This window comes from Lupinus angustifolius, chromosome LG18 (assembly GCF_001865875.1).
Source record: "Lupinus angustifolius cultivar Tanjil chromosome LG18, LupAngTanjil_v1.0, whole genome shotgun sequence".
Taxonomy (NCBI): Eukaryota; Viridiplantae; Streptophyta; class Magnoliopsida; order Fabales; family Fabaceae; genus Lupinus; species Lupinus angustifolius.
Window position 1 is genome coordinate 16,100,857 of NC_032026.1, and position 26,403 is coordinate 16,127,259.

The 26,403-nt window shown below is 33.5% G+C and overlaps 6 protein-coding genes across 8 annotated transcripts; 5 read left to right on the top strand and 1 right to left on the bottom strand.

Moving 5' to 3' along the window:
- Positions 1,107-4,651, top strand: LOC109332743 (protein O-glucosyltransferase 1-like). Its single transcript, XM_019567754.1, has 6 exons — positions 1,107-1,458; positions 1,663-1,958; positions 2,059-2,346; positions 3,627-3,819; positions 4,059-4,123; positions 4,289-4,651. The coding sequence occupies exons 1-6, from the start codon at positions 1,315-1,317 to the stop codon at positions 4,335-4,337; spliced, it is 1,035 nt and encodes a 344-aa protein (XP_019423299.1). The 5' UTR covers positions 1,107-1,314; the 3' UTR covers positions 4,338-4,651.
- LOC109332738 (FT-interacting protein 1-like) lies at positions 5,270-9,030 on the top strand. Its single transcript, XM_019567746.1, has one exon. The coding sequence runs from the start codon at positions 5,729-5,731 to the stop codon at positions 8,753-8,755; it is 3,027 nt and encodes a 1,008-aa protein (XP_019423291.1). The 5' UTR covers positions 5,270-5,728; the 3' UTR covers positions 8,756-9,030.
- LOC109332739 (probable xyloglucan galactosyltransferase GT20) lies at positions 10,241-11,950 on the top strand. The gene has a single exon (XM_019567747.1). The coding sequence runs from the start codon at positions 10,296-10,298 to the stop codon at positions 11,946-11,948; it is 1,653 nt and encodes a 550-aa protein (XP_019423292.1). The 5' UTR covers positions 10,241-10,295; the 3' UTR covers positions 11,949-11,950.
- LOC109332749 (probable phospholipid hydroperoxide glutathione peroxidase) lies at positions 12,885-15,554 on the top strand. The gene is made up of 6 exons (XM_019567763.1): positions 12,885-13,011; positions 13,101-13,177; positions 13,508-13,569; positions 13,959-14,077; positions 14,879-15,046; positions 15,363-15,554. Exons 1-6 carry the CDS (start codon positions 12,961-12,963, stop codon positions 15,390-15,392), a joined length of 507 nt encoding a protein of 168 aa, XP_019423308.1. The 5' UTR covers positions 12,885-12,960; the 3' UTR covers positions 15,393-15,554.
- LOC109332745 (AT-hook motif nuclear-localized protein 5-like) lies at positions 15,361-18,134 on the bottom strand. Its single transcript, XM_019567759.1, has 4 exons — positions 17,438-18,134; positions 16,919-16,986; positions 16,523-16,654; positions 15,361-16,307 (listed from the first exon to the last, which is right to left on the bottom strand). The coding sequence occupies exons 1-4, from the start codon at positions 17,835-17,837 to the stop codon at positions 16,161-16,163; spliced, it is 747 nt and encodes a 248-aa protein (XP_019423304.1). The 5' UTR covers positions 17,838-18,134; the 3' UTR covers positions 15,361-16,160.
- LOC109332742 (probable serine/threonine-protein kinase At5g41260) lies at positions 21,041-25,977 on the top strand. 3 transcript variants are annotated; one of them, XM_019567751.1, is made up of 11 exons: positions 21,041-21,246; positions 21,855-21,950; positions 22,030-22,250; positions 22,450-22,585; positions 23,350-23,483; positions 23,889-23,994; positions 24,211-24,296; positions 24,556-24,744; positions 24,943-25,095; positions 25,301-25,414; positions 25,627-25,976. In XM_019567751.1, the coding sequence occupies exons 2-11, from the start codon at positions 21,863-21,865 to the stop codon at positions 25,870-25,872; spliced, it is 1,473 nt and encodes a 490-aa protein (XP_019423296.1). In that variant the 5' UTR covers positions 21,041-21,246; positions 21,855-21,862; the 3' UTR covers positions 25,873-25,976. The 3 variants fall into 3 exon arrangements, with proteins under 3 accessions (XP_019423296.1, XP_019423298.1, XP_019423295.1); XM_019567753.1 differs by having other exon boundaries at positions 21,051-21,224; positions 21,856-21,950; positions 25,627-25,977; XM_019567750.1 differs by lacking the exon at positions 21,041-21,246 and having other exon boundaries at positions 21,771-21,950.

The following is a 26,403-nucleotide window of genomic DNA, read 5'->3' on the forward strand; positions in this document are numbered from 1 at the left end:
GTAACATAATCCCCTCTTGCACGCTAGAAAACAACTTCTATCTTGGCGGATTTTGACTTCTTCCTAGTTTTGATTTACAGACATTTCATACAAGTATGAATATCTATTTTTGTTCGATCCAAAAAGGATTCAAATATTTTTTCTTAAAACAATTGATTTCTCAAACTAAAAGAACATGAAATTTAAAAAATAAACAAATATGAATTGACTATGGATGAGAATATTTCTTTGATTACCTCCAAAATATTGAAGGTAAATATTTGGGTTTTTATAAGTATATGCCTAATTCTTCTATAAATAGGAGATAGTGCATATTAAGAAAACAAAAGGAGAAAAAGGCATAAAAAATACAAATCTAAAAAAAGCATAAAAAAGTATAGAGAAAATGAGTAGATTGGTCTTCACAGCAGGCGTTACCATTGACCATCTGCCATTCCCTTATAGTTGCACCCTTCAACAGCAAATCAAAACTTTTGTGTACTAAAATCAACAAAAAATACAATTTTTAAATAATAATTAATAACAATTAATAATAAAATCATTCTGACTAATAAATAAATATTTAAATCATTATTTTACTAATAAAATAGAAATTATCAACCACATCAAGCATTATGTGGCTTCTGCCACTAATTAAAACACACAATTAACAACTACTTTTCAACCTAAGAACTAGACAGCATTGATTCTCTATCAATAATAGGGATATATATAGGAGCAAAGCCTTACGTTATAACACACAATGATAAAACTAAATTTAGTGAAATTAAATAACTAAATAATTTTAAGGCATAACTTAGTGAGGGATATCACTTAAAGTTGACGTATATGTTGTTAGTACCTTCCCAGTTTGTAATCGACTACCGAATCTGAATATTAGAAATACAAAGTCTTGATACAAAATTATTTTCTATATTTTTCACCATAAAACAAATAGGGTCTTAATAGCTTTCCTATTCTGTAATTAAATCCTAAGTATGGATATCAAAGATACATAGTCCAATAATTGAGCTAATATTTTTTCTATATTTTTTACTATAAAATATAGTGGCATCATGCAGTCGAAAATCGGTCGCGACAACAATAATTGTAATTGCTTTCTTCAATTATTAAGACTAGCTTGTTTGTCACTCCAACCATTCTCAATTATCAATTCACAAGAGGGTCCTTTTTCTTCCTGTAAAATTCAATGCTATAGCTTCAACTCTCCTTTATCTCTACTACCTTAGTACCTTTCTCATATAGTTCGAGTTAATTTCAACAACTTCCTTCATCAAATATAGATATAGATATAATTATAAACAGCTAGGATCCATGCAAAGATTCATAGAGCAAAGATCCAAGACGCAGTTTATATCAGGTACTCTTGTGAAGAAGGGTCCTGCTCATGTTGCTGCTTATACTTCTATCCTCCTCCTTCTTATCTTCTTCAGCGCTTCCACCGTTTCTTCCCTATGGGTAACTTAATTATTACTTGTATTCAGATTTAGTATCATATATTATGTGTTTGTAGTTAATTATGATTCTGTGTTTAATGCATAGAAATCTGCATACATAGCAGTTGTTCACTATAAAATATATATATAATGTTATTATAATGTTCTGACTTTAACTTAAAATTGAGTTGAATAGTAATATATAATTAATTGCCTTTTGTTTCAGGCTACACTTTCCACCACCACTAATAGTAAACGCATATCCATTGGAAACAAAACCATCGTGGCATCTATTTCTCCAAACCATAATCGGAAAAGGTTATTCCAAAACACACTGAATTGTACCACTACTAGGAACCAAACATGCTCAACCCTTGACCCAACAACTTCAACAACGTTTGAGATAAACGATGATGTATGCCCAGAATACTTCCGGTGGATCCACGAGGATTTGCGCGCATGGAAAGCCACTGGGATAAACAGGGACATGGTAGAGAGAGCAAGGAACACCGCACATTTCAGGTTCAATGTTTTGTTTTAATCTTTTAACGATCGATAATGTGCTAACAGTGTAAAAAACTTTCTACTGATGATAGGTAAATTTTTTTAAACTCGGTTTTAGGTTAATAGTGAAGAAGGGGAAAATATATGTGGAGAAGTATAGGGAGTCGATACAGACGCGTGATATTTTCACGATGTGGGGCATAATGCAACTTGTAAGGAAGTATAAAGGAATGGTGCCAGATCTAGAATTGATGTTTGATTGTGATGATCAACCAGTGGTCCTAGCACGTGATTACGATCATCATGATGACCCAAACAACATCACTGGTCCTCCACCTTTGTTTCGCTATTGTGCTGATCGTTGGACTCGTGATATTGTTTTCCCTGATTGGTCCTTTTGGGGTTGGTATGTTACTCTCATTCTCATCATTTCAATATTTTTATGGGTTTAGTTGAATAGTAAGTTGTTACTCATTGCTCATAATTAAGTTTATGCATGGCGCGACAATGGTAATGTAGTTTCACATTGAGTAAAATAGTAAATTTAATATGATACTTAAGTTATGAGACTCTTCTAACTAATCGACTAGTTTTTTGGGTTGTACTCTCACTTGAACGAGGGTGGCTTGTATCGCAATAAAGTAGCACACTTGTAAGAATTTAGTTTTGACACAAAAGAATTTGCGACGAAGACACCTCTCCTTTGAAAGCAGCGGTGTCACATTGCATGTTACGGAATATGTTTCCATTTGTTGTCTATTTTGAAAATAGACATGCAATTCATCCCTACAATGACATTACTTTTGATTTTTGTTTTTATATTTGCTTTAAGATATTGTGGTTGTGCATGCTAATAACTAAATAAGTGTTGTTTTAAAAAGGTCGAATCTTTTGATTCGATTTTATATTTTTCAAGGGTGTAATTTAATGAAGTGATAAAAATTTAGTAACATTGTTTTGAAACGATAGTAAAACTAAAACATGACTTAATTCTCAAAATAATAGTTATTTTAGAATGAAGTTAAAAGAGTGCGATTGATTAAGAAGTGTTAGTTGACATGACCTACCGGGCTACCCCACTAGTACATTTTCTATTAATCATCGAATAATTTTGTATTAGTATGATGTTTAAGTTGAGGTTATTTCATAAAAACCCGTTAAACCTTTTATTTTTATCGAACTATTTTTTCTTCTAAATTACTCTAATATTAGTAGTTGTATAAAAGTAATTTTAAAATATTAATAATTAAAACTTTTTACTCGTGCTTTTTTTAATTTTGATAATCATATCATTATTGTCTAATTTAATTTTAAATATATGTGTATATATATATCAATATATTGTCCCTTTTAATTCTAAAGATTATTTATTTTCTTATTCTCAATCAATTTATATTTTAACAGTGATTTTATCTGATCATCATTGTTGGCTAACATGCATTATTCCGACAATGAGTCTATTATTATTGTTTTGAGGTTGATGATAATAATTTCCTTATTACCATATTACTTATTTAAGGCCCATATCACCAATAAATAAAGTTTTAAGAATAATTATGAATAAAAAATAATAATATCAAATTTGGCATTGTTCAACTGCTTTCTCTCACAATAGATAGGAAGTAACATATTGTTTAGAATTTGTTCTATTCATTGAATTAATGATTAAGAGAATTGTGACTTTAGGGCTGAGATTAATATAAGGCCTTGGGAACATGTGCTGAAGGATATTAAAGAGAGTAATAAAAGGATAAATTGGAATGATAGAGAACCATTTGCCTATTGGAAAGGAAATCCTTCTGTTGCTGTAACCAGGCAAGATCTTCTCAAATGTAATGTTTCTAATGAACATGATTGGAATGCTCGTTTATTCGTGCAGGTATATATACACTAATCACCATTCTATTTTCAATAATCACAATCCTTAACGATCTGTTTGCGAGTTTAGTTTTCGAAGGGAATGAAGGGAAATAGAAGTCTTGAAAACATCTTACAAGTGTATTTTATGACTTTCAAGCTTTCTCATTCCCTCCCCTGCCCTCCAAAAACCAAATCACAAACAGTCCCTGAATGATATTTATTTCCTCCACTAGTTAACATTTGTAAGTAAACATGCAGGATTGGATTCAAGAGAGTAAACAAGGATTCAACAATTCAAATGTGGCAGACCAATGCACATACAGGTACGTAGTACATCTTTCAAATATGGCGGTTTCTTCTACTTCTTATGATTCTATTTGTTTGTAGGGTGTAATCATCTTCCTCCTATATATATATATATAAAATAGAGTAAATACTGAATTTATTCAAGAAGCATATTGAATTCCAAATGCCCATGAAATTGACAGGCACAAGAAATTGGTAGAGCAGCCAGCAAATTTATTCAAGAAGATCTAAAAATGGATTATGTATATGATTACATGTTCCATTTGCTAAATGAATATTCCAAGCTTCTCAAATTTGAGCCTATAGTGCCTGAAGGAGCTGTGGAACTATGCTCTGAAGCCATGGCTTGCAAAAGAAGTGGGTTAGAGAAGAAATTTATGACTGAATCATTTGTTAGTGAGCCTTCAATAAAAGCACCATGCTCTTTGCCTCCACCATTTGAGCCCAACTCGCTAAGAATATTTTATGGCAACAAACTCAATGTAATTAGACGAATTGAGAAGTGGGAAGATAATTACTGGAAAAATCACAATGAGAAATTGAATTGATTAAATCTCAATAATTATTAGCAATATAAATTATTAACACAATGTGTATTATTTATTACCATATTTATATAGGAATTAATTAATATTCCAGGCCATATATTTTTTTATTGACCAGCACCATAAAGTTTCTGGGCCAGGAGTGACAAGAAATAGGATAGGACATATTGAAATCATCTTTAATATATACTAGAGTCAAATATACTAAAATTGAAAAGTATATTCATTTAAAAGACAATAGTAATGGACCTTTAATGGATACACATATGAAACTGTGGAAGTTTTTATTAACTTTAATCATATTATTAAGCGATGAAAAATAAATTAAGAATTCAATAGATGTAAAATACAATTTTGCCAATCATTACCTTCACTATGAATGAAACAGTTTTATTTTAGAAAACTAGATATATTATTTCTTTTGGATTTAATATATATACACTGACAGTGTATGTATTTTTTACACTGTCAGTAAATCATCCACCATTAACAATTATTGACTCTAAAAAAAAAGTAATACAAAAGGGTAGATAATATGCTGAATAAGTATTTGAGAAGCATGATATTATTGATAATACCACATGTATGTACCTAAGTACCATTCACTATCACTAGTATAAGCTAAAGTTTAAAACTTGAGGTTAATCACATTCATGTTCATGTTTTATTTTATTTTATGATTATTACTTTGCTTACTTCAACAAAAACTGTGTCTATGTGTCGGGAAAACTGAGAAATATAGTTTTGTCTTTTGAAACTCTTATTTTGTCACTATAATATGTTTCCTCTTTTTCAGTATTAATTATTATTTTCCTTGGTGCATGTTGTTGTTGTTGTTGTTGTTTAATTAGCTTCAATTTTTAAATGGTGTTGGGATGAGTTCATTCAGTGTGTGTGTGTGTGCCGTGTTTAATGGATCACTAACTTGTAGCTGAAAAAAGTGTGGCACTCACATGCTCAATCTTTGTATGCGTGTAAATAAATCATTTCATGAGCTAGTTTTGCACACTAGCCCTCTTTGTGTACAAGAAACTATTGACTCTATTTTGCTTTCTTTCCATCATATTTGTGTATTTGATGATGAACAAGTTCAAGTTAGGGGTAGATGTGGTTAGTGCTCACAATCTACTACCTAAAGATGGAGAGGGTTCATCAAGTTCCTTTGTGGAACTTTACTTTGATGGCCAGAAGTACCGTACCACTATTAAAGAAAGAGACCTCAACCCTGTTTGGAATGAGAGCTTCTACTTCAATATATCTGATCCTTCTAATCTTAACCATCTCACTCTTGATGCTTATGTCCATTGCCATACCAGAGCTACTAACTCCAGTTCATTTCTTGGCAAGGTTAGCCTCACGGGGACTTCTTTTGTCGCTTACGCTGATGCTGTTGTCCTGCACTATCCATTGGAAAAGCGTCGAATTTTCTCTCGTGTTAGAGGAGAGATTGGCCTTAAAGTTTACATTACTAATGACTCAACCATAAAATCTTCAATTCCAACTCCTGCTGTTGAGTCCATGCACACAAATAATCCTAGCTTAGCCGACACACAAGTTAATGCAGCTGGAAACACAATGGCCAACCCTTTGTCTAATGGAAAGGTTGAGTCGGCAAGGCACACGTTTCATCATCTCCCTAACCCAAACCATCAGCATCACCAACACCATTCCAATGGATTTGGAGATACCCATTATGTAACAAAGTACGAAGCTGATGAAATGGTATCCGGTGGACCACAACCTATGAAGCTAGTACACATGCATTCTGTTTCATCAGCGCAACCAGTTGATTATGCACTTAAAGAAACAAGTCCATTTCTCGGTGGTGGAAGAGTTGTAGGAGGTCGTATTATTCATAAAGACAAGACCTCAAGTACATATGACCTTGTGGAAAGGATGTATTTTCTGTATGTCAGGGTTGTTAAGGCTCGTGAACTTCCTGCTATGGATCTTACTGGGAGTCTTGATCCATTTGTTGTGGTGAGGATCGGAAACTACAAAGGTATTACTCGACACTTTGATAAGAACCAGCATCCGGAGTGGAATCAAGTGTTTGCATTTTCAAAGGAGAGGATGCAAGCATCTATACTAGAAGTTAGGATCAAGGACAAGGATCTTGTCAAAGATGATTTTGTAGGCCTTGTGAGGTTTGATATCAATGAAGTTCCTTTGAGAGTACCACCAGATAGTCCTTTGGCACCAGAGTGGTACCGGCTCGAGGATAAAAAAGGGGAGAAGATAAAAGGCGAGCTGATGCTTGCTGTATGGATAGGTACACAAGCAGATGAGGCTTTTTCAGATGCATGGCATTCAGATGCAGCTACACCTGTTGACAGCACACCTGCTGCAACCACAGTGATTCGTTCGAAGGTCTATCATGCACCAAGGTTGTGGTATGTGCGTGTTAACATCGTAGAGGCACAAGATTTGGTTCCTACGGAGAAAAATCGTTTTCCTGATGTGTATGTGAAAGCGCAGATAGGAAACCAAGTGCTGAAAACAAAGACAGTTCCAGCCAGAACTCTTAGCCCTCTCTGGAATGAGGACCTTTTGTTTGTTGCAGCTGAACCTTTTGAAGATCATCTTGTCCTTTCAGTTGAAGATAGGATTGGTTCTGGTAAAGATGAGATCATTGGGAGGGTCATCATACCACTCAATGCGGTGGAGAGGCGTGCTGACGATAGAATGATTCATTCTAGATGGTTTAACCTGGAAAAGCCGGTTGCTGTTGATGTTGATCAATTGAAGAAAGAAAAGTTCTCTAGCAGAATTCACCTTCATCTATGTTTAGATGGTGGATATCATGTTCTTGATGAATCAACACATTACAGCAGTGATCTTCGTCCCACGGCAAAGCAGCTTTGGAGGCCACCAATTGGGATTCTAGAACTAGGAGTGCTGAAAGCTGTAGGTCTTCACCCTATGAAAACAAGGGAAGGAAGAGGCGCATCTGATACATACTGTGTAGCAAAATATGGTCATAAGTGGATAAGAACAAGGACCATTGTTGATAATCTGTCTCCAAAATTCAATGAGCAATACACTTGGGAGGTTTTTGATCAGGCCACTGTCATTACAGTAGGTGTCTTTGACAACAGCCATATAGGGGAAAAGGGTTCAAAGGACTTGAAAATCGGCAAGGTCAGAATTCGTATCTCGACATTGGAAACAGGAAGGATTTACACTCACTCCTATCCATTGCTAGTTCTTCACCCAACTGGGGTTAAGAAGATGGGAGAGCTTCACTTGGCAATAAGGTTTTCATGCACTTCTTTTGCAAACATGCTATACCTATACTCAAAACCACTACTGCCGAAAATGCACTACGTTAGGCCCTTCTCAGTCATGCAGGTTGACATGCTGCGCCACCAAGCGGTGAACATAGTGGCTGCACGACTAGGACGAGCAGAGCCACCACTTCGCAAGGAAGTGGTGGAATACATGTCTGATGTGGACTCACACCTGTGGAGCATGCGGCGAAGCAAGGCGAATTTCTTCCGGTTGATGACACTCTTCTCAGGCGTATTCGCAGTTGGCAAGTGGTTTGGTGATATCTGCATGTGGAGGAATCCTATTACGACAGTGCTGGTTCATGTGCTGTTCCTTATGCTAGTCTGCTTCCCTGAACTAATTCTGCCTACAGTTTTTCTCTACATGTTTTTGATAGGTGTGTGGAACTTCAGGTACCGGGCAAGGTATCCTCCTCACATGAATACAAGACTATCACAAGCAGATGCAGTGCAGCCAGATGAGTTAGATGAGGAGTTTGACACATTCCCTACTAGCCGAAACCCGGACATTGTAAGAATGAGGTACGATCGGTTAAGGAGTGTAGCTGGAAGAATCCAAACGGTGGTTGGTGATTTGGCGAGCCAAGGGGAAAGGATTCAAGCACTGTTAAGCTGGAGAGACCCACGTGCCACGGCACTCTTCATTACATTATGTCTTGTATCTGCATTGGTTCTTTATGTTACTCCTTTTCAAGCACTTGCAGGTTTGGTAGGGTTCTATGTCATGAGGCATCCGAGATTTCGCCACAGGCTCCCTTCTGCGCCGATCAATTTCTTCCGTCGCTTGCCTGCAAAAACAGATAGTATGTTGTAGAGTTTATGCTTGCTCAGTTTTAATTCAACTTTTGCTTTAGTGTAAGTCATGTTTCAAACTAATTTTTCTCCTTTACTATATTTCAATCATGTAACACAATAATTTGTATTATTTTCTACCAAGCTGAAACTGAAACAGTGAGGGATGTATAATTACAAATCACTCTACTATGATTCTCTTTTTTCTTCTAATGTTTTGGTCTCATCATAAACTAGAACTTTGCTAAGTTGTAAAACATGAATCTTTTACATGACCAACCCAATGTGCTCATACATTTCATTCAAATAACACTATTGAAAACCTCATCAGGTTAAGTATGCATTTACGATTGAAAAAAAGATGTAGATAACATTGTTAATAAACATGAATTATGATATAATATTATAGTGTTGTTCTGTAGTTAACTCCAACTAATGGGATTGAAAACAAAGAGACTTGTAAAGCAAGAAATCATAAAAAAGACAATTTACTGGAAGAAATTATGTAACAGCTTTAATGCTTTCAACTCAATAATCATGGATAATGTTTTTTTGCTATGTACATCTACCAAATATAACTATGGTTAATTTAACTAACTGACTAGTCCAATCTAGTTAAATACAATAAATCTAGTTAACTAAGATAAGTCTAACAAATTAAAAGAACTAGCAATGAATTAAATACAATAAGCTCATCGTAAGAGGTCTTAAATTAAGGAATTATTTGGTGTTCACAATAGGATAAAAAACGGTATAAGAACATGATATGATATGAGTAGGATAAACTCTTATTTTGTTCGATATTTAATTCGTGTCTGATAATGATAACATTGATGTGGTGGTCATGATATGATAAAGAGTCTGATATAATGTAAGCATAATAAATTGTTATCTTATCCAATTTTTGGTGCGCACCAGAGAAGATTCCACTATCATATTCTACTTATTTCTAATCGAACTCCTTCGTTCCGATGTAAGATACACCAATATAATAATCATATCTCACCAAACTCTCAATTACATTATAATAAACTGAATTTCCTATCATATCTCTCATATCATGTTCACCAAACTAGTCTTAAACTCATAAATTAAGTAGTTAATTTCTTATTGTCCCTTGATTATGTTGCTGTGGTAATACACGAATAAATGTTAATTACATTATAAATGTCAACGCCTAAAAGATGCCATTCTGTCAAACATTTTAGGCACGGTTGCACAACAATGTCATAATTTTTTTGGTTTCCCACGTTATTCTCACGCCGGAGGCAATCCTATCCGAGCCGGGAACATCCATAGGTATGTAGGGCTAACTCTTTCAGCGTGTATTTTTTCTATCCACAATACTCGAACCCGAGACCTTGCTTAAGGGGAATCAAACATGTACCACTTGAACTCGTAATTTATTCCAATGTACATCAAGACGTGCACATTATTTATTGAAGAAAAATCATTACGTGCCTGCATGATAAGCATTAGGTGAGGAAAATATGTTAAATTTGCTTGTACCATAGGATAAACCATAATAAGTAAAGGGTCTTAAAATTGTTCTCCACCAGAAAATGGCTGTGTCCATATCCAGAAAAAGATCAAAAGCATCAAGAAAAATAGAACCAAAACAATCTTATTTTTGCTTTACATTCTTATACAACTTTCTTAGTCGAATTTCTATTACACTCTTCATTTTAATCCTTATCTACATTTGGTCTTCATTCTCCACCATTATAACTGGAAACATCATTCATGTTTGCTTTGCTTCTAGGAAACTCAATAACCTCTATTGTCTTTCTGCAGGAACTAACCCATCATTCGAAATACCAACTTCCATAGCCAATGATAGTTTTATTCCTCTTCAAATTGAGGGTAATGCAACTCGGCATGGAAAGTTTCCAGCTTCAAATATCTCTTATACAGTTAGTGGAAGAGATGTTAATTACAATGATAAAGATGAGGAGATTGCGAATGCGGTTAAGGTCGTTGAGGAACATTTGCAGGTTCATCGGTCGTGGATATCAGACAAAAACTATGCAGCATGTGATGGCAGAGGAATATTTGTGTATGACATGCCATCCATGTTTAACAAGGATTTGTTAGGCCAATGCCGCGACATGGTTCCGTGGCAAGATTTCTGCAGATATTTCAGCAATGAAGGGTTAGGAGAGCCAATAACCAATCTTGGTAAAGGATGGTATCAAACTCATCAGTACTCACTTGAACTCATATTTCATTCCAGAGTTTTGAAGCATCCATGCAGGGTATATAATGAAAATGAAGCAAAACTTTTCTATGTTCCAGTCTATGCTGGTTTAGATATCTTAAGATGGCATTTCAAGAATGTGTCAAATGATGTTAAGGACACTTTGGCATTGGATTTAGTGAAGTGGCTTGAGAGACAAAGGCCATGGAAAAATAATCAAGGCAAGGATCATGTATTTGTGTTAGGTAAAATTTCATGGGATTTTCGGAGGAGTAATGAATCTCCATGGGGTTCTAGATTATTAGAGCTTGATAAAATGCAAAATCCAATTAAGCTCTTGATTGAAAGACAACCATGGCATGTAAATGACATTGGAATTCCACATCCAACTTACTTCCATCCACAGTCAGATAATGATATAGTCTCATGGCAACTAAAAATCATCCGATCGAATCGCAAGAACCTCGTGAGTTTCGCTGGAGCTGCACGGCCCGAAGCAAAGGACAACATAAGGTCAATGTTAATAGACCAATGCAGTTCAAGTTATAACAATGGTAAGTGCCAGTTTTTGAATTGTAGTTCTGCAAAGTGTAATGAGCCTGAGTCAATTACACAAGTTTTTATGGAATCTGAGTTCTGCATGCAGCCACCAGGGGATAGTCCTACAAGAAAATCTGTTTTTGATTCCCTTATATCAGGTTGCATACCAGTACTTTTTGATCCTTTCACAGCTTATTACCAATATCCTTGGCATTTACCTAAGGACCATGATAAGTACTCAGTGTTTATAGACAAAAAAGAGGTAAAACAAATGAATGTGAATGTTGTGGAAAGGCTAAGCAATATTTCTTCAAGAGAGAGGGAAAATATGAGGAGGTTTATTGTGTATGAACTATTACCTGGATTAGTATATAGAGATCAGAATGGTGAGTTGGAGAAATTTCAAGATGCATTTGATATTACAATCAATAATCTGCTTGAGAGGGTTAGCAGATTAGAAGCAACAGACAAGGGTTGATTGTGTTTATTCCGAGTCTCACTCCATATGTCATGACTTTTGTTGTGATTGGTTGAAAAAAATACATTTAAGTATTTTTCTGACCATTCATAGTTTATGTACATGAAGTGATACTAATTATGTCACATGCTCTCGTTTATTCCTTATGTTTATTTGTGTTATTTTATTCATGTAACACAAATTATTATTGGACCTTATGATTTTTAATATTCACCACACTAACAATATTTGTAACAATCTTTCATCAATGATATGACAAAAAAAATGTTGATGCATAAAAGTGGAGATTCTACTTGACATTGGATTGGACTCAGTATTAAAATGACATAAAGGCCAAGCATGTTACATTAAAAAACAAATAAACGAATGGACCTACCCGTTTGATTAGGTTGCGCTTCTATATCGAAAAAACAAGAACTGAATTGAACTATTCTAAGTTTCTAATGTATTTGGTTTGGTTTTTGAAGTGCACTAAAATAAAAGTAAAAAACTTTCTAAATATAAATTTAAAAATCTAAAATAAGAGTAAATCTAACTTAAAACCATGTTTTATACACAGAGTGAAACAAACTAAACAGTTAATTATGGTCTTATTATTACATGGGTAAATGATTAAATATAAATAATAGTTAATTAGTGGCTTATTATATGGGTAAGTAGATTTTTAAATATAAATCTAATGTCTATTTTAAATAATAATTATATATAAATGATAAATGATATAGTAACATTAATAAAGTATGTATTATAAGTGCAAAAAAAATTACATTTTGTCATGTCATCTTTAATTAATTTGCAATACTTTTACTGAGAGGGTAAAAAACACTTGTAATTTCGAATCGAATTATCAATCTACAGTGGATTAATTTGTGATGTCGGTGGGAGTTGGTTAGACACGCGTGAAGGTGTAAAGCGAGCACGTGTTATACGCGGAATGAGGACGCTATAAAATTTGATCTGTGGTTTGAAGCAGAGATAGATCTTGTTCTTCATTTTCAATCTTCAATCTTCAATGGCTAGTCAATCAAATGCTCCTAGTTCAGTTTATGATTTCACCGTTAAAGTATACACATATATATACATACATAATCTTTTATTATTACTTATTTATTTGATTTTCCACCCTTTAATTGACATCATATATGTTTGCAGGATGCGAGGGGTAATGATGTTAATCTGGGCGATTATAAAGGAAAGGTCCTTCTCATCGTTAATGTTGCTTCTCAATGGTACTATCATTATTATTTTTTATCTATTTCTTTTCTTTTCAATTTTTACAACTTTAGATTATGCATTATTTTATAAAAAGGAGTTTGTCTTTAGTTTGTGTTCTGGTGTAATTTAAGGCCTGTCAGATCTGGGTATCTGACAAGGCCAAAGGTGATTCGATTCGGCTACACTTGCTGGGAGGGGTAGTCACAGGTATGCTGTTAACTTGGTTAACCCCAACATTAGTCAAACAAACTTGAAAGTTAGAGACCATGGTGGGCTTTTTTCTTAAACTTTTTGCTATGATATACCTTGTACATGGTTTGATGTTCAAGATTTGATGCATGCAGTGGGTTGACTAATTCAAACTACACAGAGCTGAATCAGGTGTATGATAAATACAAAGGGAAAGGTGTGTTTTTTGTCCTCTTTTCTTTTTCAAATACCATATTTTACTTTTCTATCAATTAATATAGAGCATCATGGTATCATTCGATATATGTAACTGACCCCATAGTGGGATTAAAGCTTGATTGTTGTATATTTTCCTTCTCTTTTGTGTCCTTATTCCTTTCATTTGTTTGTTTTCTCTTAATTTTTCATAGTGCTGCCATACTTACTTGCAATTTAATAGTAAGATGCAATTTGTTTCAAACTCTTCCCATTGACATATGTGTTGAAATCCTTGATAAATCATTATTAATTACTAACTTATTGGTTAAGGTCATTTTTACCAACTGTAGATAAGATTCCTATTTGTTTAAGATCAACATCTAAAATAGGCAGTGTCTTATTATGCAGGACTGGAAATTCTGGCATTTCCATGCAATCAGTTTGGAGCACAGGAGCCTGGATCTAATGAGGAGATAGTAGAGTTTGCCTGTACTCGCTTCAAAGCCGAGTTTCCCATTTTCGATAAGGTAGGAGCTGTCCTTGTTCTTACCCTACCCCCTTTGGTTTCATTGTTGGATTCTGTTTGCAATTTCCTTCAAATTATGTTGAGATGCATTAAATTGGCTGTATGACTTTTTCTTCCTATTTGATTCTCTGTTAGCCTATTTTTTTTCCTCATTTGCATTAAAGCAATTTCAACTTACATGTTAGTGTCCCTTTTCCACCACGTCTAGTGTAAAGATTCCAGTTTTATTGGGTGAATCAAATTAGTGTGTTGAATTAAGATTCAAGTTGACTCTAAAATTTAACCCTATGTTAAAATTGAAATAACTTGTATTGACTGGTTTTTAAGCATACACCTTGTGTTGATGGATGCAATGAGGTATGTGGCCTGTAGTTTTAGGTAAAGAGGTGGCAGAAGACTATGAATGGAAAACTGAATGTTGTCTAGAATTTTCAATAGTTTGTTAAGTTAGTTGGAATATTGCTGAAATAATGAAATGGAATAAGAAATTGAGCATATCAACCTTATCACTGATGTTAGTCTACTTTGGCACTGTTTTAAGGGTATCAGTGTATCACTAACCAGTAACCACTGAACTGGTTAAGGAATGAAAAAAATTGTAAGTTTCTGTTGGAAAAAGAATACATCACTTTTAGATGTTATAACTACATCATTTTTCAATAGAAATTGTTACCCTGAGGGCATTGGTTGGTGTTTCCCTTGTTTTAAACCTGGTTGATATAGAACAACTATTTTACCTCCTCCATATGTTTATATACTAGTAAATATGTCCTCAAACTGTGTTTAAATTCTTTTAATATAGGTGGATGTGAATGGTGACAGTGCTACTCCACTGTACAAATTTCTGAAATCAAGCAAAGGTGGACTCTTTGGAGATAGTATCAAATGGAACTTCTCCAAGTTCCTTGTTGATAAAGAAGGGAATGTTGTTGAACGTTATGCACCTACAACTTCTCCCCTCAGCATTGAGGTAAAGACCATTTGTATGATGACATGGTGCCAATAGTATCTAATAAATTGCAATCACACCCCTTCAGATTTGAGGATATGACACTCTGCCCCATTTTCTATAAAAAATTAACACCCCACCCCAACTAGTACTTATATTAATATTTATGCACCGACAGTTTAGAGTTTTTTTTATTAACAGATCATTTATCATTCGTTTGTATTACTTTTAGTTATGAGTTAATGATGATTAACATATAAATGATGTAATGATAGTGTAAAAGATTCTTATGAAGTCCAGTTACTAATACAATGTTTCTCATGTTTGATATATGCAGAAAGACATAAAGAAGCTGCTGGATGCATGAATGATTGGAGCTGCTGCTAAATTATAATAATTGGAATATTATCATGAATAAGAAATGTATTGCAGATATTAGTTCACCTTATATGTACTAAACAGATGCTAATGTATCTCTGAATTGAAGGTTCATCTTTATGAAATTGGGTATCTATTTATAATTATATGCGAATATGGAAAAGAGATAATTAGTCAGCATTTGACCAAACATTTTTGCATAAGTGAAGATTGCTACTTAACCTGAAATGATCCCATTTTGTAACACATCATATGTTAATGCCAACATCTCAGCCACCAATGCAATGAACAACAACAAATTCAGTTAATTTACAACTAACAACATATATACAAAACTACAATGTCTTCTCTTCACCAAGAGTCAAGTCAATACTAGTATGGGCATGTGGCTGAGAACTTTTCACATCTGCATCCTATGATGGTGCACAAGAATGTAATAGCATTATTGAACATCCACATCTTCAATGCCTCCAACCGGTTCAGAACGCCTTGCGGTTGTTTAACTTAGTTACCATTTGATTTGCTAAAAAATGAAGGACAATGGAACACAAATTGTCCCTTTTTATTGCTAAATTGGCTTCAACAATGTGCATACTGAGAAGTGAGAAGAATAAGAATGACCAAAACTACAAGACACTGTCAATTTTAGGACAATTACGAATGTACCTGCACTGGGCTTGCAGCAATAAGATTAGCAACACCACCACCAATAATATGACCATCGGGACTAGAAAGGGAAGCACTCATGCCACCTGTTCTATGGCGAGCGATTAGCAACACCACCACCAATAATATGACCATCGGGACTAGAAAGGGAAGCACTCATGCCACCTGTTCTATGGCGAGCTCCGTCGTCTTCGGCAACCAAGTAAGATCCAGACAAACATAATATTTGAAATCGCCCCTGCAAACAACTGCATATTTACACACTACAATACAGCAAATGATGAAATGAGTGGCATTAACTTTCTATTTCCTTTAATAGTACAGAACAATATCCAAATCAATTTACTTTTCACTAAACTGGAACCATCAAAGAGATCGAGGAAACCGGAAGGACGATGCTTAATAACGTTAACATTGTTAATGATAATGGAATATAATGTTTATCTCTTTAACCTCATAGGTAACACTGCCAGTAGTAGAAGTAGGTTGATGCATAGTGGCTGAAGAAATTGTCCCGGTGCCTGACAAAATGCATAGAGCCCTTGGTCTCTGCTGTGCAAACAACAATAACTTTGCTACAATGTCCTGAAACAAAGAAACCTATCATTCAACAACCATGGGTAGGATTTGTCCACAAAAGGGAGACCTTGAACTGAAAAATTCTTCTCTGTCGAGATTTTGCCAAAAAAGCGACACAACGGCGAGATAGGACCACTATAACACCTGTTTGATAACTATGTCTACACTCTCAACATCTTTATAATCAGGATCCTAGAAATGAAGAATAAGAAAACTAAACAAATAAGAGCATCAAAACATGTTTCTTATGAAATGGAAGAATGTAACTACCTCCCCAACTCCTATGGTGATAACATGAGGTGAAAAAGCTTGTCCTGCAGAATTATTCATCCATTCACCTAGAAAGAGAGAAACAAAAAAGTTAGGAGTTCACACACTTCATAATATTGGTTGTTACTACTGTGAGTAACTATCAAAACAACAACAATAAATGTAATTGCACCACAAAGGGAAGGGAAAATGTGAAAATCTGTCTAATTTTGCAAGGTTTTGTAAACCAGTTTTTTCGGGTGAATTTAAACAATAACAAGTAACATAAAACACAACAATACCAAATAACCATATAATATAGGCATATAACAAATTTGGCTCCCAAAAAGTGAATGGTTAAGGAAAAGCAAGGATTTATAACCTTAGTCATAAGAGAATCAAGAAACTGGATTATAACAACCTCTTTTGTTATACCTACAAATGTATTTTATCATGATCTGAACAGTTAATTTTCTCAACAACAATCATAACTCCTAACCAAAAACAAATGATAATTCTCAAGGAGAAATATATATATACCTAGAGAGGCTAGTTGCTGCTTCCTTCCACTTCCGGGAGGGCGGCCTCGAGGCCGTTTCTCGGAAGAAATGGTTGTTGAAGCAGGGGTGGAATCAGCATTGGCAGACATTGGAGAGAGTCTCAAGGAAACTGGATCATAATTGGGACCATATTTTCTTGGCCTCCCTCTTTTCTTCTTCACAGACTCCTCTGAAGAAGGTACTAATCCAGAAGGGGTACAAATGCTAAAGCCATTACTAAAATTATCATTCTGAGGAAGCTCTACTGAAAATGGAGAACCAGAAGAACCATCTCTCACATTCAACAAATTTCTGAAACCAGAACCAGAAACATTTACTTCTCTATGTATGAAATGTGAACCAGAATTACCTGAAAATGACATAGCTTCTATCCCATCCATGCATTTACTATAAAAAATTGATCTGTGATAAATATACTAACTTTATGGCACCTATGTTCAAGTTCAAAAGAATAGATTTTTAAGCCAAAAAAGCAAAGAAAAATAAAGGGGAATCTAAAATAGTTCTAGCTATTCAATCAAGAGAGAGATTATGGAAGGAAAATGCAGAAAAAAGAGGAAGTTGGAGTGAAAATAGAAAACTCAAACTAGCTAGATGGAGGCTTTAGAATAATATCTGTAACAGATTAAGAAAACAAAACACTATATTTGAAAAATCCAGAGCTTTGACAGAACTACAAAAGAAAGCAATGCAATAGAATAGAAAGGGGAAAACGTGAGTATGAATTCATTTTTTTTGTTTCCCACATATGTTCACATAATTAATCTGGTCCGAGCCGGGAACATGCACAAGTATGTGGGAGTAACTCTCTCAGTGCATAATTTTTTGTCCTAGGACTCAAATCAAGACATTACTTAAAAGGAAAATTGAACCAACAGCTGTTGGTACTTCAGTTGGTACTTGAGTAAGCGAAAAATTATACATTCAAGAGAATACACTTTTTTTTTTTAAAAGAATCCAAAATTAAGAGAAATAAGTTCATAATTTTGCATGAATATCATAATAAACAACATGTTGGTCTAGTGGTGTAAAGCTTCATTGAAACTCGAGGATGGAACATTTAACCCCTAAGACTGACACTTGTTAGGATGAGTAGTCACAAATCTGAAGTGGATTAATTCTTTACTCTAAAAGGTAGAGGATACATTTTATAGTTCCAACAAAAATTAATGTAATAGTAGAAAGAAAACACTTTTAAAATGGTACTAGATAGCACTAAAATAAACAAACAAGCTTTTGAGTTATGAGTTAAAGTGAATGAATATTGAGTAATGTGTGTATGAAAGTGATAGGGTTAGAATAAAGAGATTGAGGTGTATGTATGTTATGAGTTATGAGTTAGTTGACCAAAAATGGGAAGGGATAATGGTTGTGATGAGTTGGAGGGACAAAGTACCAAACTCCACATGTCCTTAAGGTTTTCATATTGCTATAATTGTTATTGGTTCTTCTTGACTGGTCAATCTATAAACAAAAATTCATTTTTGTTTTAACTTAGTGTTATTAATATTATATTGGTCATTAAATCGGTTAGAATACTGGTATAATGATATAGTGATTCAAGCGACGGTTCACTTAATTAAATTGTATATTGGTGAAACGGGTTTAATAACATTGTTTTAAGTAGAGTAGATAATTTTATTTGAATGATGAGATATAGTAATTATTATGAGCATTAAATCATTTTTACTAAATATTGAAGGTATTAGCTGGCCATCCAACTCCTTCTCGATCACTAATAACTCTTGTGACTTGTCATGCAGCAATAATACAAATATGCATAGTATTTTTGGTGTTAGAAAAATCATTAATAAAGGCCTTGACTTGGGAATAATGATTTCTATGGAGATGTAAGTGATGAGTTTTACATTTACTTATAAGGATAAAAATATAATCTTATTTTTTCAAGGATAAAAATTTTAAATTATATTTTTATGAGTGAATTACACTGATACCTCGTGAGTTTTAATGAAATTACATAAGTCACGTAGACCTTTTTAAAACCTACACAAACCATCATATTTATACATATATATTATACTGACTACCTCTGTAACAAATATAAGTGTAATTTCTTAAATAAAAATAGTGACGGGTGTAATTAAGTCAAAAAAATATGTTATATTGTGGAGACAAATCCAAATAGTATAAACTCGATGTATATTCATTATTTTTTATTTGTTACAAACTACATCAATAAGATAAGTCTAAGGAGATGTTTAAATTACTCTCGTATTATATTGTAACTAACTGGAATAAAGAAAAAACATCGACTCTTATATTATTTAGACTTGTCTTCACAATATATCGTATTTTGTTTGACTTAATTACATCCGTCACCATTTTTTATTTAAGAAATTACACTTATCTATCTTACATGGGTAATCAGTATAATGTATATATATAATAAGGGGGGTTTGTGTAAGTTTTAAAAAAGTCTGGATGGTTTGTGCAATTTCATTAAAACTCAGGTGGTATCAATATAATTTACTCTTTTTTTTTTTTTTTGTATGTGTACTTGTCTTTCCGTTAAAGGAAACTCCTAACATTTACTTATAAACCAAAATTGTTATTCAAATTCTCCTAAAATTGAATTTTATCTCTCTTTTTTCACATAAATATTTTTTAAGTGATTCTTTATTAAGAAAAACAACCCTCTTGTTAGTAATAACAAATGAATACAGGTTTTGTTAACTTCAATCTGAACTCAAAATAACATACATTTTAACTTTATAGTAAAACATACCTTATGCCAAGTAAAGTTTTCTCAACACAAATGATTAAAGTTAACAAAATTGAACATTTATAATTTAACCTGAATCGTGGCCTATTGAGAGGGTTGAATAGGTTGACTCAAATGTTGATGTTGAGTTGGCATGAAATGTCTTCTAAGCCAAAAGCTATTATTTATTTGTGTTACACAAGGTCAAATTTATAAAACTCAACCTAAATTTTTGTTTACACAAAACTTGTAATAGAGTTTATCTCTTCATTCATTCTTACAATAAAATAGAAAAATATATAAAGAAAGAACCCGAGTGGGATGGATATCTTACTGGGAATAGGATCAGATGTCCTACTTTTTTGTTATATTATATCTCAATTTAATGAAAAATTGATACATATTTAAAAATAAAAATAAAATAATAATATTTTTATGTTATTTAGTCTAATATAATTAGTTTGAGACATGAGAACGGAAAATTTGATTACATAGGATTTCAGGATCTCTTATGACACAGTTTGAGCATTAAAAAAATTTCACTCTGCCCTCTTTAACAAATGTCATATTACACACATTACCTTGTTGGACTGAGCAATTAAGCATTATTATTATTATTATATCATTAATAAAATGTAGAAGTTATACATATTATATCATGGATAATTTGTTGATAATATAAAAAATACTTATATTATCAGTATATACATATTATATTATTAACAAAAAAAATGAAGAAGTTATTTGGAAATGAAATGAAACTTGGTTGAGAAGTCACCGCCATTGATAGAAGGTGATGAAGTTGCTTCCTCCATGTCCACTAATTACGTTGAATTATTATCATTCTCATTTCTAAATTAATATGAACTAACCAAAACTTCATTCATTCTCTCTCTTACCCATTTTCTTTGACTTTGACTCACTCGTTTCGTTATTCCTTCTTCATCTTTGCTTTCTCATTTATCATTCTTATTCACTCTTTCATCTTTCATCATCTAATACAACTTTTTTACCCTTTTTTCATTCTTCCATTCCTCATTACAAGGTTTGCTTTCTTCAACTCTTTCTACTTCACTTTATCATTTTTTGTTCTTTTTCTTTATGCAAAAGTTTCTGTGTAATCAAAATAATCTTTGTTAATTGAAGCCCTTCCTAACTTAGTGGACGTAACGATCGGAAAAAAGTGTTTTTGATAACTGAGAACAATCTTATGAAAATAAGCTTATGCAAAAAGTTTACTAGCTTCTTATAAGCTCTTTATATCTTATCTCAATAAGTTTATCAGAAAAAACTTATGAAAAATAAGCTTTTTATTTAATTTTTTCGAAAAAAACTTATTGAATAAGCGCATGATTTATTCAAGTTGTTTACTCAACTCGCCCTCAATGTAATTGACTTTAAAATCTATACACCGTCGATGTAAAGTTTTTTACATCGTCAGTCACATCATCTGCCGTTGATTTGTATTACTTTTGTTTTAGAGTCAATGATAGTTAATATATAAATGAAATGGTGAATGATTTGATGAAAATATAAAAACATTTATACTTTTTATTAAATTCAATGTAATTTAGTGTCTGTAACCTGAGGGTATGGTTTTAACTAAGCAAAAGGAACTTTGTGATTGATTTCATGTGTTTGGATTGAACTAATTTGTATTTCTCCATGAATTATAGGATTGAGATGAGTTACAACTTGTTTAAGTTCTTAGCACGCTGTTGGGGTGCAGGGCAAAAATTTCCAGTTACCAAGGACCAAGTTAATGATATTGGTAGGTCATTGTTGTGTGCTTCTTTTTTGGTACTTAATGCTAAGTGATTGCAACTGCTGAGTTTATATTTCCTCTTCAGAAAATGAAGATAAAGGTGGCTCCAATGACTTGCCGCAATTCCGTGAATATACCTTTGATGAACTTTGGAAGGCCACCTCTGGTTTTGCAGTAGAAAATATAGTTTCTGAGCATGGAGAAAAGGCTCCAAATGTGGTTTATAAAGGGAAACTTGCTAATCAAGTGCAAATTGCTGTTAAGCGGTTTAATAGTTCTGCTTGGCCGGATGCTAGGCAATTTCTGGTAAGCATATGCGTATGTCATTCATGTGCTAACACTTTGCAGATTAGATATTAGCGCTCATCTCGGGCATTCTTGTAGTCTTCTGCATTTTACTAAGTAAATCGCCATCTCTTGTTGGTTTTTCCTTATTCATGTAAGAGACTTAGAGTGCCAATTTAAGTGTTTTTCACCATTTTGACAAAAATGGCTGCCCCCTTAGGAAGAAGCCAGGGCTGTTGGTCACTTAAGGAACCGGAGATTGACAAATCTGCTTGGATGTTGCTGTGAAGGTGATGAGAGGCTACTCGTTGCAGAATATATGCCCAATGATACTTTGGCAAAGCACTTATTCCATTGTAAGTTCAAAACTGTCAAGCAATCCAGTTTCCCTGTTCTAACTTTTACATTTACTTGGTTTTATTTTAAGGTCGGGTTGGGGCATCATAACTCATCACAATATACTGTTAACTGTAATTTCCGACTTTCCCTCAATTATATATACCTATACCAATAGGAGAATAAAACATCTTTTTACTTGAGTAAAAGATTATTTTGTTCATTGTAATCAAAATTAGATAGCGCGGAGCATATATAGGTAACTGAGAGTGCAAATAGCTACATTCTTATTCTAAATACAATCTGATGGAAGCAGTGGCCAAAAGCAATTGGTTTCATTAGGTAATCATCTATGCCAATTCCCAGCAGATACTGGTTGGTGTGATGCACTCCAATCCATTTGTTTATTTTGGCTTTCTGTCAAGGATCAAAAGGGCTTCCCTGGATGGATTTTTAAGATATTATAATGAAGTAGTGAAAGCCATTAACATTATAATATTATGAATCTGTTGAATACTTGGTCTGACGTTCTTATGCAAGGTGTGAAAGCCACTAACAGAAGTCACATGTGAGTGATTGGTTTTTATTCTTATCATGTTGGTCGTGTTGTGATTGTGGCTAACTTTCTAAATGATGTGGCTCAAATGAAGCTGCACATGTATCTTAAAGAATTGTTTTTCAGATTGAAGAAACTTCGTTTCTAAAACTTTTTTATATGATTCTTTATTGCTGAATACAGTTAAGTATTTTTTTTCTTTTAACACACATTTACATGATTATTTAGGGAAAGCTCAGCCCATGAAATGGGCAATGCGACTGAGAGTTGCTTTACACCTCGCCCAAGCTCTAGAATACTGTACCAGCAAAGGACGTGCTATATATCACGATCTGAATGCTTACAGAGTTGTTTTTGATAATGTAAGCTCATTTTGTTTATCTATGCTGTGATTACTACTGTTCAAGGTCAAGATAACTATTGTTGATGTCCTTAAAAGATACAAAGATATGTTAATAGTTTTCATGAAGTGATTTTCAATGTACCATCTAATTGTTGCTATCTAATTGACTTAATGCTATACTGGGAAATTGTATAAATATTCAAAATATTATTTAATATCGATAACATCTTACTTCCTTAACAAGTTGATGAGTTAATATTTTATCAAATCTATTATAAAGGAACTGGAAATGATTTCGAAAGTCAATGAGTAAAAGTATAATTAAGGAATGCCCAGTGGGATGAAGGAACTGTTTTATACTTTCATGTATTAATCCCCGAAAAAATTAGTGTTGACTGTCCTCATTTTTGTTCCTTTTAATCAGGAAGGCAATCCTAGGCTTTCATGCTTCGGTCTGATGAAAAACAGTCGAAACGGGAAAAGTTACAGCACAAATCTGGCATTTACTCCACCTGAGTATCTCAGGACAGGTAACTCCTTAAACAAGAAATACTGTTTAAGGAATGTATATTATTTGACCTTCTATGTCTGTGTTTGGTGGTTGAACTTAAGCACATGCTTAAGAATATTCACAACTAAATGAATTTTCTTCTCCTCACAGCTATTTCTGGCCATCCTAGTTTTTTCACAACTAAAAAAAGGGTGTTGATGGCAAAGTCCCTTCCTTATTTTTCCTGTTTATACAGGTAAAGTTTCTCCAGAAAGTGTAACTTATAGCTTTGGGACGCTTTTGCTTGACCTTGTCAGTGGGAAACATATTCCTCCAAGCCGTGTAAGTTTTTGCCTTGATAAAAAGGTTTTGTAATGTGATAAATGCATATTTTTTCTATCTTCTCATTGTAACTGAGCTTTTCAAATCAACATCTTTTTCTCCTTTATCTACCTTAAAAAGTTTAAAATTCAGCCTGTTGATAATAATATTAAATTGTCACTTTTATGGTGATTGAATGTGTTGTTTTATTTGCTTGATAGCAGTCAGTACCGATTTTTGTTTAGTTGTACCTCTAACATTTACTTGAATAATGTTACAGGCACTTGAGTTGATTAGGGACAGGAATCTTCAGGTGCTAACAGATTCTAGTTTAGAAGGTCAATTTTCTAATGATGAAGGGACTGAATTACTGCGTCTGGCCTCACGATGCTTACAATTTGAACCGCAAGAACGTCCTAATCCTAAGTTATTGGTCACTGCTTTAACACATCTACAAAAGGATTCCCAGGTTAGTGTTCTAAAAACTGGATCAACATATGTTTACTAATACATAAGGATTGACGAACTTCTTACTTTGAATGAGAGCGACCAATTGAGGAATGCTTGAAGAATGTTTATATTTTAAAGCCATTAGCTATGATATTTGTTGAGAATTGAAATCATATTTTACTGGCCTGGAATGAAATTGGATTGTATTGTTTTTCAGGTTCCTTCTTATGTGCTGATGGGTATACCACATGATGTTGCTGCTTTGTCTCTTTCTCCGCTTGCCGAAGCTTGTCTACGAATGGATTTGTCTGTTATACATGAGATGATGGAGAAGATTGGGTATAGAGATGATGAGGGTACTGCAACTGAGGTTTGTTAATGATTTATTATTGATACATGAATAATAGAAACTGTGATAAATTATTTATACACCATTTAGTCCATTTCTATTCATTTTCCATCTTTATTTCATTGCTTTTGAATAGCTATATTCTGTTAAATATGATTTATTTTATCATTGACCCTTTTAATAGTTAGATTGGGTTGTTTTATACTTTTTCTTTAATCCATTTCAGCTTTCATTCCAAATGTGGACTAACCAGATGAAGGAGTCATTGAGCTCAAAGATGAAGGGCGATTCTGCTTTTCGGCATAAGGACTTTAAAACAGCAATTGAAAGCTACACAGTGGTTAGAAAGCTTATGCCTCTTAACTTGATTATATTGAGTTAATATTAAAAGTATATTTACTCCTATTGCTTGGTGGATGTAATAACATGATATAAATATGTTATATGGGTTGTGTTGTTTAAAGGGTTAGGACTTAGGAATAAAAAAAGCATGATATATTTGAGTTTGAAGTACAAAATTTTCATTGATGATGATATTGGTGTTGAATGCAGTTCATTGATGTTGGAACCACGATTTCTCCGACAGTTTTTGCGCGTCGAAGTCTATGTTATCTGATGATGGATATGGCAGAGGAAGCACTTAATGATGCATTACAGGCACAAGTTATATTCATTTTTTCCTACATTGCATCCTATTTACAAGCTGTGGCTCTTATTGCACTGGGCAAGGAGAATGAGGCACAAGTAGCACTCATAGAGGGTTTTGCACTTGAAAAAAAGACCAACAACACAAAGTAGTTTAGTGTTTGTAGTTTATGTAAATGACATATTTGTTGTTCATGTCTTCATTTGTTGTGTGAGTATCAAATTCATGGCTTCATTTGATTCAACAATATACTTTTAAATATAATTACTTCTAAGTAAAGTTTTAAAATGACTACAAGACTTGAGTCTCAACTACAATAATGTTTCAATCTTAAAAGCAGAATGATAATGAATATCACGTCCAATGGTTTTGAAGGGAGATATAAGTCAATCAAGTTCTTATTTGAAAAGAAAAATAATCTTATAGCCTTGTTTAATTATAGGTGATTTTCAGAAAAGCCTCGTGATTAAGCCTTCATTTCATAAAATGACTTATATTTTCTTAGTTATTATTTTATATTTTTTTACCCATTTATGTACGGATCAGGATTGCATGTTCCAAAGGGTGTCTCATTCTTTGTCTCAAACCAATAATATATTAACATGTGATAAAATAAAAACTTTAAAAAGGCAATAAAATTGAGCACTCAGATTGGCTTGAAACATGGAGTGAGACACCATTTA

What these genes read in the sequence shown, in the direction of transcription:
- LOC109332743 (XM_019567754.1), top strand. Translation starts at nt 1,315, where the DNA reads ATGCAAAGATTCATAGAGCAAAGATCCAAGACGCAGTTTATATCAGGT. An exon ending in CCACCGTTTCTTCCCTATGG is followed by an intron (nt 1,459 to 1,662) that starts GTAACTTAATTA and finishes CTTTTGTTTCAG; the next exon opens with GCTACACTTTCCACCACCAC. An exon ending in GCAGACCAATGCACATACAG is followed by an intron (nt 4,124 to 4,288) that starts GTACGTAGTACA and finishes TGAAATTGACAG; the next exon opens with GCACAAGAAATTGGTAGAGC.
- LOC109332738 (XM_019567746.1), top strand. Translation starts at nt 5,729, where the DNA reads ATGATGAACAAGTTCAAGTTAGGGGTAGATGTGGTTAGTGCTCACAAT.
- LOC109332739 (XM_019567747.1), top strand. Translation starts at nt 10,296, where the DNA reads ATGGCTGTGTCCATATCCAGAAAAAGATCAAAAGCATCAAGAAAAATA.
- LOC109332749 (XM_019567763.1), top strand. Translation starts at nt 12,961, where the DNA reads ATGGCTAGTCAATCAAATGCTCCTAGTTCAGTTTATGATTTCACCGTT. An exon ending in GTTAATGTTGCTTCTCAATG is followed by an intron (nt 13,178 to 13,507) that starts GTACTATCATTA and finishes TGATGCATGCAG; the next exon opens with TGGGTTGACTAATTCAAACT. An exon ending in CTTCTCCCCTCAGCATTGAG is followed by an intron (nt 15,047 to 15,362) that starts GTAAAGACCATT and finishes TGATATATGCAG; the next exon opens with AAAGACATAAAGAAGCTGCT.
- LOC109332745 (XM_019567759.1), bottom strand. Translation starts at nt 17,837, where the DNA reads ATGGATGGGATAGAAGCTATGTCATTTTCAGGTAATTCTGGTTCACAT. An exon ending in TCACCATAGGAGTTGGGGAG is followed by an intron (nt 16,655 to 16,918) that starts GTAGTTACATTC and finishes TCTTTGTTTCAG; the next exon opens with GACATTGTAGCAAAGTTATT. An exon ending in CTGGCAGTGTTACCTATGAG is followed by an intron (nt 16,308 to 16,522) that starts GTTAAAGAGATA and finishes AGTTGTTTGCAG; the next exon opens with GGGCGATTTCAAATATTATG.
- LOC109332742 (XM_019567750.1), top strand. Translation starts at nt 21,845, where the DNA reads ATGAATTATAGGATTGAGATGAGTTACAACTTGTTTAAGTTCTTAGCA. An exon ending in CGGATGCTAGGCAATTTCTG is followed by an intron (nt 22,251 to 22,449) that starts GTAAGCATATGC and finishes CTGCCCCCTTAG; the next exon opens with GAAGAAGCCAGGGCTGTTGG. An exon ending in GGCAAAGCACTTATTCCATT is followed by an intron (nt 22,586 to 23,349) that starts GTAAGTTCAAAA and finishes ATGATTATTTAG; the next exon opens with GGAAAGCTCAGCCCATGAAA.